Source organism: Pipistrellus kuhlii, unplaced genomic scaffold (assembly GCF_014108245.1).
Source record: "Pipistrellus kuhlii isolate mPipKuh1 unplaced genomic scaffold, mPipKuh1.p scaffold_m20_p_3, whole genome shotgun sequence".
NCBI lineage: Eukaryota > Metazoa > Chordata > Mammalia > Chiroptera > Vespertilionidae > Pipistrellus > Pipistrellus kuhlii.
This window is the reverse complement of record NW_023425529.1, coordinates 163000402-163015447: the sequence shown is the minus strand read 5'-3', so window position 1 is coordinate 163015447 and position 15046 is coordinate 163000402. Positions and strand designations below refer to the sequence as shown.

The window sequence follows — 15046 nt, the reverse complement described above, 5'->3', positions numbered from 1 at the left end:
TCTTTTGGCTGTTCTTTGTGAATCTTTCATGAGGGTTTCATTCACTCAAAGGAATGATGCATTGGAAATGCATTGGTATGGGTCTTTTGTTCTTCCTGCTAACTTTCTTACTAATAAAATGATAGAATGAATATTCATATAATAAATCTAACAGCATTACATGTTGAATGCCTTTCTATCTTTCTTTTTCTAATTTATTCTCTCATTCAACAAACACTTAGAGTGTGTCTGTTCCATTCCAAGTTCTGTGCCATTTGAGTTAGGGGCAGAAATAAATGGAACATGCTCCTGGAAGTCAGATCTCCCCTGGGGTAGTGTTGGCTAGGCTTATCTCCATTTATCAGGTTTAACTGGAGAAATGTTAGCAGGTAACTGAGGTGCCGTGGTAAAAGAGCACTGGAGTGATATTTTATTTATACATTGAGTTATAATTAAACCTCTACATCGGGTAGAAAACCTCCAATCTGAAGTATATGCAATATTTGGGGGAGCAATTCACTCAGATGTTATAATTGTTTCATTGGAACTAAAAATGGCAATTCCCTTCAGTACCTGTTTTTGAAAAATATGAAAGATTTATCATTATGTTAGCAATAGTATTGATTTGCTTTTACTGTCTGCACGTTATTTATTTTCTTAAATTAAATTTATAATTGTGACCATGTGCCTAATTTGCTAAGTAATCTCTTTTAAAATGCCTCGTCATCTGTGAAATATACATGTAAATTAAACTTGCAAATATAGGTACATGTCTATTTTTCTCTTGCTATAATGGAACCAAATTGTATTGAATTTTGTTTGAACTGTCAATAAGGAAAGAGTTGAACCTTTTTTCATTTAGGCCTGTATTTTATTTGAAATGATAGGAATAGAACCACCTGTCATGTTGGAATAAATTCAAATCATTTCTTTTTCTGGATAAATCTTCAAATGCATTCACTCTGTTGACAATAACTGGCTCTTCTGTACCTCGATCCAGCCCTCCTGGCAGGATTACTGCTGAGGCTGAAGACAGGTGGCAGAGGCAGGACAATAGGCAGCCATTTCTCACCAGGGATGGCCTCTGGGGTGGCAAGAAGGTTTAGGTACAGAACTGAGTTGAAATGAAGAGTGGGGTAGGGAGGTGCATAGTCCATTAGCCAATTTCACAACTAAAAGTCAAAAGATGTCCACAGACAGTGGCTGCCCAAGGTCAGGCCATGGTCGGAGGCAAGAAGCCAGCCCACCCTGTGCGGTGGATGTAAGGGGGTGGGAGTGTTGTTTTTCTGGAGTGGTAGCTCTCTCTGCCTCAGGCCAGGCATCCTGCCGATACTATGCCTTGGGGATACTTAGAGAGCGCTTTTAGCATCCTTAGGGGTCTGAGTTTAATGTAGGGAGGCTGGACCTTACTGGCTCTTTTTGTGTCTTGGGTTATAGGTTGGATAAGGAGTAAACCCAAGGCTAGTACACAATACTGGTAGGAGGATGAAAGAGTCAAGGAATAAAGTGTAGGTTTTGCACCAGAACAATGTTAAAAGATATGTGTAGTTCAGTTTCAGATAGAACATAGAAATGGATTATATTCAACCTGTAAACTGCATTGATAATTGTGAGTTTTTAATTCTTAGGTTATCTCTCTTAAGGAACCTAGACTTTTTAGTAATGGGTAAAATATTTGGTTTATTATCAGAAATGGAAAATGAGTATTAGAAGAATTGGTATTAAGTGATTTTAATTCTTTTACTTTTCATATTGTGCTACTTTATAGTTCTACCCTCAAAAGTCCCACAAACCTGCATGAGGTAGATAGGTGGTTAGTATCCTCAGGAAATCTGTCTGTGATTGTCATTATTGTGACTGGCAGCTGCCATAAGTGCATTTTGCCTGCTGTCTCCCTTCCTCCTGCAGAGCCGTCTCTCTGGATCCCTCCACACCCTCTGCCGGTAAAGCCATCCCATCCCTGGGCTTCATTTCCTTTCTTTCTTTCTTTTTTAAAATTCTTTATTATTAGAAATATTACATATGTGTTTCTCTCCCCCCCCCCCCCCACCCCCGGTTGTCATTTCTTTTCTGCGTGGGCTTTATCCTGTTGTAGATTCCAGCCTTGGTCTTAATTGCTATTGAGCCAGTGCTGCCTTCTTTCCACGTCAGTGGTACTCAGTCTTTCCTTTCACCTGATTGGGAACTCCCTGGCCACAGTGGCTTCCTCCAGGCTCCCACGCTCTCCAGCTAGCTAGCTTCCTGGTGATACTGAAATTTCACTGAAGCATCAGGCCTAGATCTCAGAGTTGCTAAGGGTTTCTAATGAGACATGCAGTTCAATTTTACTCTAACCTTCAGGTGTGAAAATGTTTCTATAGAAAAACATTACAGTTTCAAATTTTTCAATTTAAAAATGACCTTTAGAATACAATTCACTATCAAATTGGCAACTCCCTAGATTTTTATAGGAATCCTCATTCAGCATGTCGGACTTCATCATGTACGGCCAGGTTTTCTTGGCTTCCGTGACTCCAAATGAATGCCTTTTTCTCTCCCTCCATTTCTCCATTTCTCCCTCTCTATGTACCTCCCTTTTCCTCTTCCCTCTCTCTCCTCTTTCTTCATTCTTCTCTTTCTCCATTTTCTCTCTTCTCTCTCTGTACTCCCTGTAGCTCTGTTTTTCTTTCTTCATCTGTTCTTTATTTTTTCCCCAGTAGCTCTGCTTTAAAAATAAATAAATAAATAAATAAATAAATAAATAAATAAATAAATAGGTTCATGCATAATGGAAACTGCAACACTGATAGCTTGCATCAGTGAGTCAGTGGTGGTCATTAGGTCCTCCCAGTATCTCACTGATACATTATTCAGTCACTGCATGCCTTCTCCTTCTGGCCATTTCAAGTTTTGCACATGTGCACAGCTCATTAGTAGGAAGAGCTAAGGAAAGCAGGTGAAACTCTATTAAGTCAGTTTTGCTCTCCCTTCTTTTCTTCAAGTGTTTTGGGGAGGGAGGGATGAAGAAGGGGATTGGAAATTTACAACGGATCCTGCTTTCCCTGCTAATTGTGCTTCTAAAGCAATGGACACCTGAGGGCAGCATAACACAGTTAAACTTGTTTGCTAGAGAAGCCTGCAAAACAAAGGGAGAAGAGGAATTTTAGCAGAGCTTCAGAATACAAGTAATTGCCAAATCGGTAGTATGCTTTTTTTTTTTTTTACCATTTATTGTGACATGTTGGAGGAGGTGGAATTGTCATGTGGGAGAGTATGCCTGCTGTGATTTTAATATCCTGAGACTGAAGAAGCCAGATTTTACCAATGGATCATGAGAGCTTTTACTAAGGCATCTTTTCCATAAAGCTCCTGGATTTTATACTATTAAAAATGGGAAATTTGGGATTATTTTGCCTAATCCTTTAACCTCTAGGTCAAATGCAGGCTTTCCCAGTGGGCACGTGACAGCTGGCCTACTAGTAGCTCTCCCGTAGGACTGGGCTTAGGTTAGGTCTTGGCTGGAGCCTGTAGGAGGTTCCATTCCCTTAGTTGCCAGGGAAGGCAGGCTCAACACAAAGAGTTGGTCACACTTGCTGGGTTTTGGACAGTTGCTGGTATGCTTTCTGGGTCACTGTTCAGAATGAAACTCTCCTTCTTAATTTCTCCCTTTGCTCTCACTGTTAGCACTTACATTGGGAACTGATTATTGGGAACTGCTGGGGTTGGGAAACAATGCCTTAACTTTAGCAAAGGAGAAATCTGAAATTAAGGCACAGAATACATCAGGATGCCTAATCCACTTGCATGTTTGCTCATGATGTTGTCCTCAGTTAACAATGCCCTTCCTTCTGTTTTTTTCTTTTAGACCAGGGGTTGGTAAAGTAGGACCCACAGGCAAAATCAAGCAAGTGAAGTTGTATTGGAACACAGTCACACCAGTTTGTTTACATCTTCGTACTAAAATGACAGTGTTGAGTAGCTGTAACAGGAACCTTATGACCTATAAAACCTAAAAGATGTCCTATCTGGTGATATAGAAATCTATGTAATTTGTCTCTTTCAGACTCTTTCCCTTAGTCCATGAAACCTTCTATTTTCCCTCAAACATGGTAGGGTATGGTTTAGGATGATTCTTTTACTTAACATTCTAAATTGGAATGTGCTAAAAAACATCTTGAGTTTTTCAGAAATGATAAATTCTTCAAAGACTTTCTGAAAGACATTTAATGTATCTTTAATAGAAAACCAATGGAGAAAACAACTCTTTCTTTTGTATTGAAAATATGTTTGATAATGGCATATAATTATTTTGGAGAATAGTCTTAAATTTGGGGCTGTAAACTCCCAGTCTAGGGATTTTTTTTGCATTTTAGTTAATATCTTCTCTCATTAAAGATGGTCCCTTGTTGGCTAAATATTTAAGACTTGGGCCTACCTAGTATTTTAGGATTTCAAATAAAATTTGTTTTGTGGATTTTCCATTTTATATGTTTTCTTTTTAGGTTTAATTTAAAATTCCTCCTGATTTTAAAGGTAATGATCCAGAGATTCATTTTCATTAAGCATCTAAGATTTGATTAGAAAGGTTGCATTGATTTGAAGGGATGATTTTTGTGCCTCTCAATGCATAAGGCCTTTTCAAATCTCCATGCTTTATTCTTTTAATAGGAAGGAATTCAGAATATAAGAAAGTACTATGAAAGCACTGTCTTGGCAGGCAGCTGGCCAGCATTTATTTCAGAGCAGGCCTACTTTTTGCCAAAGTTATGAATCTGTTTAGTAAGAGAATGAATAGAACCATGACTCTGTGAGCTTCTCTGTGATACCTATGAATCACTGAAATACAAAGTCTGTGAGTTAGCTTTGTTCACTGGACAGTGTTTGTTTGAATAAAAGCATTCCATAATAACTGATGTTATTTGGTTTAACCAGCAGAAAAAAATCCAGCTATCAAAAGGAATGCTTCTTAATGACAAAGACTTCATCTTACTTTTACTCTCTGATAAAAATGGTATCAAACCTAGGGAGCAATAAAACATCTATGTCAGTAAGACACAAGATGGACTAATCTGACTCTTTGTTCTTTTGTGTCTGAACCTTGCCTAGAAAAGTTACCAGTGAGTCAGAGGAGGGTAATAAATGGCAGATGTAAATAGCTTCAATTAGGAAAGTATTCCAGAAGTTGTGTGGCATCATTGACCTGTAGGAAGTCATGCATTTCTGTGATCTTTATTCCCTGCAGTGGTCAGACAAGTTGGGACACATGCAATGGGTGATTGCACTGATGCTTCCTTACCATAAGGACTGTTTGTTGGACTGGATTTACATATCCGTCCATCCACACCCCCCCCCCCCCCAATCCCAACCCAATTGCTATTGCTGTTTCAAAGTTCAATTGAGTTAAATTTATGCTAATGTAGATAATGGTGTGGTGACTATGAAAGTATACAAAAGGCAAGACCAAATAAATTTCAAATAAAATAAATCTGAATTTATTATTTTTACTTTTTAAATTAAATATCTTTAATATCAGGGTAAAAACAGATGAAAGTTATTATAGTCAAGCCAGTTAGATAAGGACAACAATGAGATACACATTTTGAAAACAAGGGGCTAATTTTCTCATTTCATTATATATATTTTCAGTTTTTTAAATTGAATTTATTGGGGTAACAGTACAAAATATGATGTTATATACCAAAGTAACTTAGGGAATTTTACCATTTTTTTAATGTTAAAAAGTAACAGTTCTTCATAATTAAATGATGAAAGTTTTAGTCACACCTTACCATAGACATTGATAGTGTCCTAAAAAAGCATTTTTGACTCAGTGGGGTTTAAACATATTGCTAATTCTTCTAAAAGAATTTTGGAATAGCTATTACGCTAGTTGTCACCTAAATTTTTTCTTGTAAGTTTGATTAAAACATAAAAAGAATTTCTGATGTGGACATTAACTATTAATATTAAAAAATAGTCTTTCATTAGAATCTTAAGGTCACAGTGAGGGAAGAGAGTTTCCAAGTGACAAAGTAACTACTTTTGAAAAGCTGCTCCTTCAGAAAAGAATGAAAACGCTGTAAAAAACATGGCAAAAAATCAACATTATCTGGCTTATAGCAATCTTAAAGAGTGTTAATTTAAGGGGGAAAAAACACCCAAACAACTTAATTTCCTTAAGAATTCTAAGCTTTGTATTGTTTTCACTTGCTCTGTTACCTTTCCCCTCTTTAGCTCCACAGTGATCTTGCAAACCAAGAGCCTAACAATATAGTGACTATGCAAACCAGAGCCTAGCGTTCATTAGAATTGGCATTTTGGAGCTTTTGTGAATTGAAGGGAGAAATAGACAATTTAGCAATAATGGTTTTAGACTTCAGTACCTCACTTTCAATTATGCTTAGAATAACTACCAGAATATCGAAGAAATATATTAGAAGATCTGAATCCTATATAATAAAAGGCTAATACACAAATCTACCAAACGTCAGAACAACTGGTCACTATGATGTGCACTGACCACCAGGGGGCAGGCGCTCAATGCAGGAGCTGCCCCCTGGTGGTCAGTGCACTCCCACAGGGAGAGCACTATTCATCCAGAAGCCAGCCTCATGGCTGGTGAACACAGCGGTGGTGGGGGGAACCTCTCTTCCTCTGTGGCAGCACTAAGGATGTCCAACTGCTGGCTTTGGCCCATTCTGGGGAGTGGGCCTAAGCTGGCAGTCAGACATCCCCTTAGAGCTCCCAGACATCAAGAGGGTGCAGGCCGGGCTGAAGGATCTCCCCCTGAGTGCATGAGTTTTGTGCACTGGGCCTGTAGTAACACTATAGAGCAGCTTGATCTGATAGAGACATCTGTAGTATACCCACCCAATGACAGCAGAATATGTATTCTTTCCAGGTACAAATAGAATATCCTCCAAGATAGACACAAAACAAATATTAATTTAAAAGATACCAAGCCTCCACAAGACCAGAAGATTTCACTTGTGAATTCTCTCAAACATTTAAAGAAATTTTAATATAAATGCTTCTCAGAATATTCAGGGGGGAAAAAAAAGGTGGCAGGGAACACTCTCCAAAGCATTCTATGAGGACAATATTATCTTGAAAAAATCAAAGCTGTAACAAAACTAATATCCTTTATGAATATTTCTTGTGAATATAGATATAAAATCCTTTTTAAAAAAATTCCTTCCTACTATAGCAACATATATAAACAATTATACATTTTAATCATTTGAGATTAATTAAGGGATAGAATATAGTTCAACAAATAAAAATTAATCTAATCCTCTATAATAAAAGCCTAATATACAAATTGTTCCCTAGACCAGGAGTTTGCTCGCTATAACATGCATTGACCACCATGGGGCATTGGCTACTCAGTGCTGGCAGCGGGCGGTAGTGAAGGCACTGCCATCCTTGATTGGCTGCAATGAGAGCAGGACCTTGATGGGATGGCAGAGCAGGTGGCACTAGACTAAGGCAGGGGTCCGATCACCCCACCAATTGCCCCACAGACAGCGGCCAGTGGGAGGAGGCCGCTGCTCAGCTCCCAGGCGCTAAGGGCAAATAGCAATATTAAAATAGCAATATTCTTTTGATTATTTGCCTTTCAATATGCACAAATCCGTGTGCCAGGCCATTCATATACCATCCTAGAGGTCCCCGCTGCTGCAGCTTTGTCCAGAAGGTGGTCTGGAAGGACGTCCAGTCTAACTGGCATATTGCACTTTTATTATTATAGGTTAGTGCAGTGGTCAGCAAACTCATTGTCAACAGAGCCAAATATCAACAGTACAATGACTGAAATTTCTTTTGAGAGTCAAATTTTTTAAACTTAAAATTTTTCTAACACCACTTCTTCAGAATACACTTGCCCAGGCCGTGGTATTTTGTGAAAGAGCCACACTCAGGGGGCCAAAGAGCCGTATGTGGCTCGTGAGCAGCCGTTTGCCGACCATGGGGTTAGTGGAATAAAAGGGAAAAGCCACCTGGCCATCTCAGTAAACAGATAAAGATTTGCCAAAATTCAACACCATTTTATGATTTAAAAAGAAAACACAATAAGCCAGGAATAAAAGGGCATTTCCTTAATCTGAAAATGAGCATGTATGAAAAACTGATAGCTAAACTAACATACTTAATGGTGAAAAATAGAAAACTGTTCCCCAGATTAGGAACAAAGTCTGCTCTTGGCCACTTTGATATAATTATTGAAGATTTTAGCCAGTGTAATTAGACCAGAAAAAAAAAAAAGTATCAAAATTAGAAAGGAATAAGTAAAATGATCTCTGTTTGCAGAAGACCTGATTTTTATAGATAGAAAAGCCAAGGAATTTATAAAAGGAAAAAAATAAAATAAAACACTACCAGAACCTAAAAAGCAAATTCATCAAGGCTGTATAATTAAAGTTAAATATACAAGATTTGTACTAGCAATGGACAATATGAAAATGAAATTAATTTCATTTACAGTAGCATCAGCAATACCAAAATACTTAAGAATAAGTTTAACAAAATTAGGTCAGGATATTGACATTGTAACCTACAGAACATTGTTGAAAAATACAAGTAAAAAATTATCCCATGGTCATGGATTGGAATACTTAAGTGCACGCTCTTCAAAATGATCTTAAAATTCAACACATTCACTATCAAAATTTAAGCTCGCCTTTCTCCCCCCAAAAAAATTGATTCGCCAATCCTGAAATTCATGTGCAAATGTAAGCGACCTAGACAATCTACCATGAAGCACCTTGTTAGATCTAAAACACCTGTTAAGGATTGGGAAAATTGAGATTGTCTTTTTAAATATAATTTGTGAAACAGTCTTTTCCAATATAATATTTTGAAATAGTAATTTTTATTAAAATTCCTTTCTGTGCTGTGAATGAATTTTCATCAGAATTTAGAACTGCAGATTTAACCAAATTATGGGAAAAGGCTACCAAGTAAGTTAATTGGCAAAGCCAGTTCTCATAGTTCAGACATTCATCCATTTTTCATGTGAAGTCTGAAGCTGCCCTTTTTGCTGATGGAAGAGGCAAGGTTTTAAACTACAGTGTTTTAGCACTTTCACTATAATTAATTAGATAGCATGGTATGGACAAATTATTGTTTTATAAATTAGAAGAGCAATTGTGAAAGAGGAAGAGGCAAGTGATTGCTTTTAAGACACACAGGTATATCTGTTCTCAGGCAGATTTGGGCTTTTGGGGCTTTTGAAGGTAAAGTTTTATGTACATACCAGTGCTCCCTTTCAAACCATCATGGCTTTGCCTCCCTTTTAAAATCTTTTAACTTAAGGAATGTGCTGCCCCAACTTGAAAACTAATCTTCTACCTGACTCTTAGTCTTTTATGAATAGAATTGCCTGCAGAGCATGCATTTTATTTGTATGCATGTTATGTGCAGGGATGCTATTATGTTGGTATACTCAGGTTCAGTTGGACCACATTTTGGCAAAGAGCCCATGCCTGTGCTGCTCATTTGTATTCTACATCCCTCTCCTGCACTCAAGACAGGTTTCGCTTGGTGTCCAGATAGAACCTCCATATCCTCCACAATTGGCAGCTTTTACTAGCTGATTAGAGCTGGCATAGGAGGTGGCTCTCCATCGTAGCATTTTTATTAGTCTTCTGCCAGCCTACCTGTGTGTGTTTTTTTTGTAGTTTAGATTTTCTCATTACATTTTATTATGTGATTTTTAAAGACAACAACAACGTATCCTTAAATCACCTTGGAAATGTGTTTGGAGACAGTTCTACATGGGGGTCTTTTTATTTTGTGAACAGAAGCTTTGGTTGCCTTTGTTCTGGTCTGTTTTTCAAGATGATTTCTATAGTGAAGAGCTGGGGAAGATAGAGTGACTCCAGAGCCATTGGATAGGTTTGCTTATAGCTTCAGAGCAAAGGGAGAAACTTACTGCCCATTACAAAGATTTGGGTTCCCAAAGCTCAGGGATCCTTTCCCCTATCTCAATGCACTACGTGTGCAGGTGTCAGCCAGCCCTGCTCAAGTTGCTCTGGAGCAAGAATATGCTGATATTCTGGCTACTCCTATTGTAATAAATTTGTGTGACTCTCACCAAGGAGTCTTACTCGTTCTGCCAGTACTCATGAGATTGTGATGGGCTAACTTGTTAACTTGTTAGCTAAAATCTCAGATCCTTCACAGTTCTTGACAATATGTAGGAAATACAAATAAAAAGGAAAACTATCAGATTTCAGCTCAGAAATGTCATTTTTATTCATGCTTTTCATTAAAATCAACATTATATATTACTTATATAAATGTAGCGTGTATTATGTTTTCCTTAGGTTAAAACATAGGTTTGGCATAATTTTGCTATTTTAATGACAATGTTAAAAGCATAAAAGCCATCTGCTTTTCTTAAGCATATAAATTTTTATTGTTTATATGGATGGATATATACACATACTAGTATATTGAGGTATAAGTGTGTATTCATGCTTTGAAACAACAACTCAATCTTGCATTACTTAATCACATTTTTTAGAATCTCAGTTTCATAGATGTCATTATGATGTATTATTTGCCTCTATTCCAGAATATTGGAAAGAAGATGTCTTGCCAAGAGTTCATTGCAAACCTCCAAGGGGTCAATGAGGATGGTGATTTCTCCAAGGATCTACTGAAAGTAAGCATTGAGTTACTGGTTTTTAAGCTTACTTACGTTTATATTTTTTATGCATATATTTCTCTCCAAAATAGATAGGCTAAGGATCACATAGTTATTTTGTTTTGTTTTGTGTGTTGTTGGGTTTTTTTTGCTTTTAGTTTTTTGTTGATGTTTCCACTGGGTCTTGTCCTTGATGCAAAGTACCCTTCAATTAATAGCTCCTGAAAGTCCACATTGTACTTATTGATTGTAATCAGTAATACAGACATAATAACTAGATTTGGAATAATTGGTGATATAAATAGTTGGTGGGCAGTTTTTGATTTATTTATAAGCAGACTGTCGGAATTTGAAAGTGGTCACAAAGATACATTCACTATGGAAACAAAAAGCAGGTGCAGACTATATTGGAAGCAGTTCAGACTGTATTCAGCCCCTAGTCCCAAAGGCACTCAGGTTGTCTGTGGAAACAGATTAGATTAAGTCTGAGCAATCGTAGAATGCCTGAATTGTTTACACTCAGTTTTATCATTGGCAGCAGTCAGAGTATTTTTCGTGTCACTAGACTGTTTTCAAGGAGACAGTTTGTAAATCATATCATTCTACAGAAGCATAAATGAAATGTGCATTTGATCAAATACAACACAGTGATTGATCATGAATGTGACTATTTTAGAAGTTCAGGATAAGATAATGTATGTTGAAAACGTGATTTTTACAGAGCTCTGTTTGTTTCTAACCTTTAAAAAAACTTTGTTAGATTTCTTTTTTATGAATTTGAAATCAGTTTCTTTGAATGAATTTGCTAAGAAGGGTGACACATTTGAATCACACGTAATATGGAAATGTACCAGTTAAAATATGTCCTTCATTATGTTTTATGTGACTTTTAAACTATATAATCTGTGTAGAATAGAGTTCTGCAAGACATACATACTGTGGGAACTGAAAGAAGTTATAAAAATATGGTACAGTGAGATTGTTATTGATAGTTTTTCTGACTTTCATTGCAGTTTTTTTTTTTAATTACTTTATTGATTAAGGTATCACATATTTGTCCTCAACCCCCCATCCCTCCCCACTCGTTGCGGCGTTTTAAAAAATTACATTATGAAAAAGACCCAGGAAGGAAAGTAGCTTCATCTTACTATATAAGGAATGCATTTTTTATTGAGGTATAATTGGCTTACAAACATTATACGGGTTTCAGGTGGACAACTGAACGATTCGCTATTGGTATATATTGCAAAATGGTCACAATAAATGTAGTTACACATTCGTCACCATACATAGTTACAGAATTTTTTTTTCCTGTGGTGCGAACTTTTGAGACATACTCTCTCAGCAACCTTTAAATATGCAATATGGTATTATTAACTGCACTCGCCATGCTGGATATTACATCCCATGACTTGTTTTCTAACCGGAAGTTTGTACCTTTGACTCCCCACTCCTCTAGCCCTGCCACTGGCAATCACCTATCTGTTAAGAAGGTATTTTTTAAAGCTGTTTTTTAACAAAGCAAATGCTGCCATTTCTGAAGCTACAATCCTGAATGGGAAATAAAAGGTGTTGCATTGTGACATGATGAATATGTTCTGCACATTCTTTGAAGCTATAGTGTGGATACAGGTTAACAAGTCTGTTTTCAGTCTAGCTGTATTAGCATGGCAAATAATGAAGTCTTTCTGAGGGAGGATTTGTAAGGCTTTTGCCCAATTATGTCAGAAATGAAAATTGACAGGAACATTTTTCATGTTGAAGCTTTTAGATTTTAGTGGTATACCGCCTTATGGTAGCGTGCGACTGTGGGTAAATTATTGCGCAGCTGTAGAGCATGTTGGATGGAGCTGTCTGAAAGCAAATGTAGTTACCATCCAGTCCAGTGGCTACTGTTCACCTTGGGTAAACATATGTTCGTTGATTTAGTCTGCCAAGAATTTGCCGGGTGATTTGTTGCCATTGTACAATCAAGATCATGTTCACAAACCTCAGGGGAGAAAGTGTGTGTTACACTATTCTTTATGTACTGTGAGAAGATGACAGTGAAATGGCAGTGAAAAATGACAGTGGTGGTTAGCATGGAAGTTGTCAAGTAAAATATTGATTTCCTTTCATAGCAAAGCCCAGCCACACACTGACCCAAGATGAGTTTTTCATTTTAGTAGGAATCTGGATTTTACTGCAGATTTCAGCAAGAAAATGTTTTCTTCAAACCATTTTTGTTTTATTTCACTCTTCTATCTTTCTTTTCCCTTCCCTCCTGTCTCCTCCCTGTGATCTTACCACATCAAGACAGTAACTCATTCAATAAAGTATGCCAAAACATCTGGCCTGTCTCATGGTCTATAAGGCCTGCCCATCCCAATACTTGATGTAGTTTGCCTTCAAGCATCATTGGGGACAAGGCAGAGAAGAAAGGCAAAGGGGAGGTTCTATGTTTGGTTATAAGATTCTCTAATAAATAGTAAGCCTCTTAAGGACATGACTATAGAGGGGTGGGAATGTAAAATGTGGGCCAGTTCTGGATTGGAGGCTGAATTTTCCAAAAGATGGATGATTGTGATTATGGATTAGGAAGCTATTCTGATTGGGTTCTAATCCCAGCTTCCATCTCTTTCTAACTGAGGGATGTGAGCAAATTCATTTAAACTTTATCTCTTGATTTCCTCATCTGTGAAATGGGAGATTTTATTAGTTCTCACCTCATCTAGTTGTTTTAATCATTAAACTTTTGTATAATATTATTTTATTCGTCACATAGCTCAAAGCGTGCTGGAAAGGGACTCCATCCCTTTCTGAAGGTATTTGAACCTTAAGGTGTTTTACACCTGCTAGGGTCAAGTGTGATTAGTGTCAACAGGTAAGAACTCTGTCCCCCATCCCTGCTTAGCCTAAACACACATTCTCTTGCTCTTGAAAATGAACCAACTGAGACTTTGACCTTGAGCATTTCCTCCCTTTGTTGTAAGATTTTTAATCCTTGTTACTAAAGGCTTCCTTTTCCCCTAAAGACTAGTTGGTTCCAAAGAAGAGCCATAAGAATCCTTTCACAAGAGGCATTTGTTTTATAAAGTCTGTCTTAACATTATATAGGTACCTTACATGAAAGAGAGAAGAAACTATATATGTGTGTGTGTGTGTGTGTGTGTGTGTGTGTGTGTGTTTAAGTGACCGGCGACCGTTTGACCATTTGACTGTCCAACTGGTAGCTATGATGTGCACTGACCACCAGGGACAGACACTCAGTGCAGGAGCTGCTGAGCTGCGGTGACTTGGCAGCTGCATTTCTTGGGTGATGCACCTGGAACCAGAGAAGAGGGAAGCCCAATTCCGGTGTGCATCACCCGAGAACCACCCTCTCACCCCTTGGGAGATTGGTTTCAGCCCAATCCCTGCAGGCCAGGCTGAGGAACCCCACCTGTTCATGAATCTGTGCACGAGGCCTCTAGTATAAAATAAGAGGAGCCAATGAAAAATGGCATTGGGACATACAGGATTGAAGGTTAATTACAGGCTACACAAGAATTTTACATTTTGAGGAGAATGTGGCTTTTGGCAGTGAAACATGGAAACCCTAATTGTTTATTATTCTGGTTTTCTTATTGCCACCTACCATTTCATGCTCAAATAATGTTCTCCTTAAAATTTTTATTCTACTCAGTAGTTAGGTCTTTACTTTTTTTCCCTCAGCAGCAGTTGAATTCAGTAGATGCCAAGGGGAATAAAAAAAATAGCTAGAATAATCTCTAATTTAAGAATATTTATATCCTCTTAATGATAGAGAGGACAGAAACAACAAAACAAAAACCTAAGTCTTTCAAAATGATTCTAATGTAACTAAAAAACAAACTGCATGCAATGTGCAAAGTGTTTTTAAAACATGCCTCCTCCTAAATCTAAGTACACAAGTAGCTTTAAGCATAATTCCAGTTTAAAGGCAGTCTCACTAGAAATCATTAAAAAACAAGTAAATAAATCTTGCTTGGGCAAGTCAGTAACATGCCACCCTTTCAGGCTTATGATTAGATGTTTGACTTTGCAATATTCTTTCTAAATTTAATTTTTTGGTAGAAATTGCTTGCCTCTCCTTTTCTTGGGAATTTATTAACTTTGAAATTAGCTTGCAGTCAACGGAAACCAAAAGTTTTTTTTCACTCTCAGTCTGTAGTTAACGGTGAAGAGAGTGTTCGGGTGCAGGGTAGGAGGGGAGAGTGGCAGATAAATTGAAAAAATGTAAATCAGTATGCCCAGCTTAGTGAAATTTGCATGCTTCATTCTATTAATGGAATGATAAATAAATTGTTACATAGTTTATTGGGTAGAATCCCAACAAAAGTTCTTACTCAAATGCATATGTTTGTCCTTGCTTCCCCAAAGGACAGAATTTAGGTAAGGTTCTTTAAAAGAAATTTCTAAGTGTATATAAATTACCTGCGT

General features: G+C 37.4%; 1 protein-coding gene across 9 annotated transcripts in view; it reads left to right on the top strand.

Moving 5' to 3' along the window:
- PSD3 (pleckstrin and Sec7 domain containing 3) overlaps positions 1-15046 on the top strand; it is a 405289-nt gene that overhangs the window by 220322 nt on the left and 169921 nt on the right. For all 9 annotated transcript variants that reach the window (XM_045588820.1, XM_036457454.2, XM_045588822.1 and 6 more), the window contains one exon: positions 10535-10624. In XM_045588820.1, the coding sequence (XP_045444776.1) occupies positions 10535-10624 (90 nt within the window). The remainder of the gene's footprint in view (positions 1-10534; positions 10625-15046) is intronic.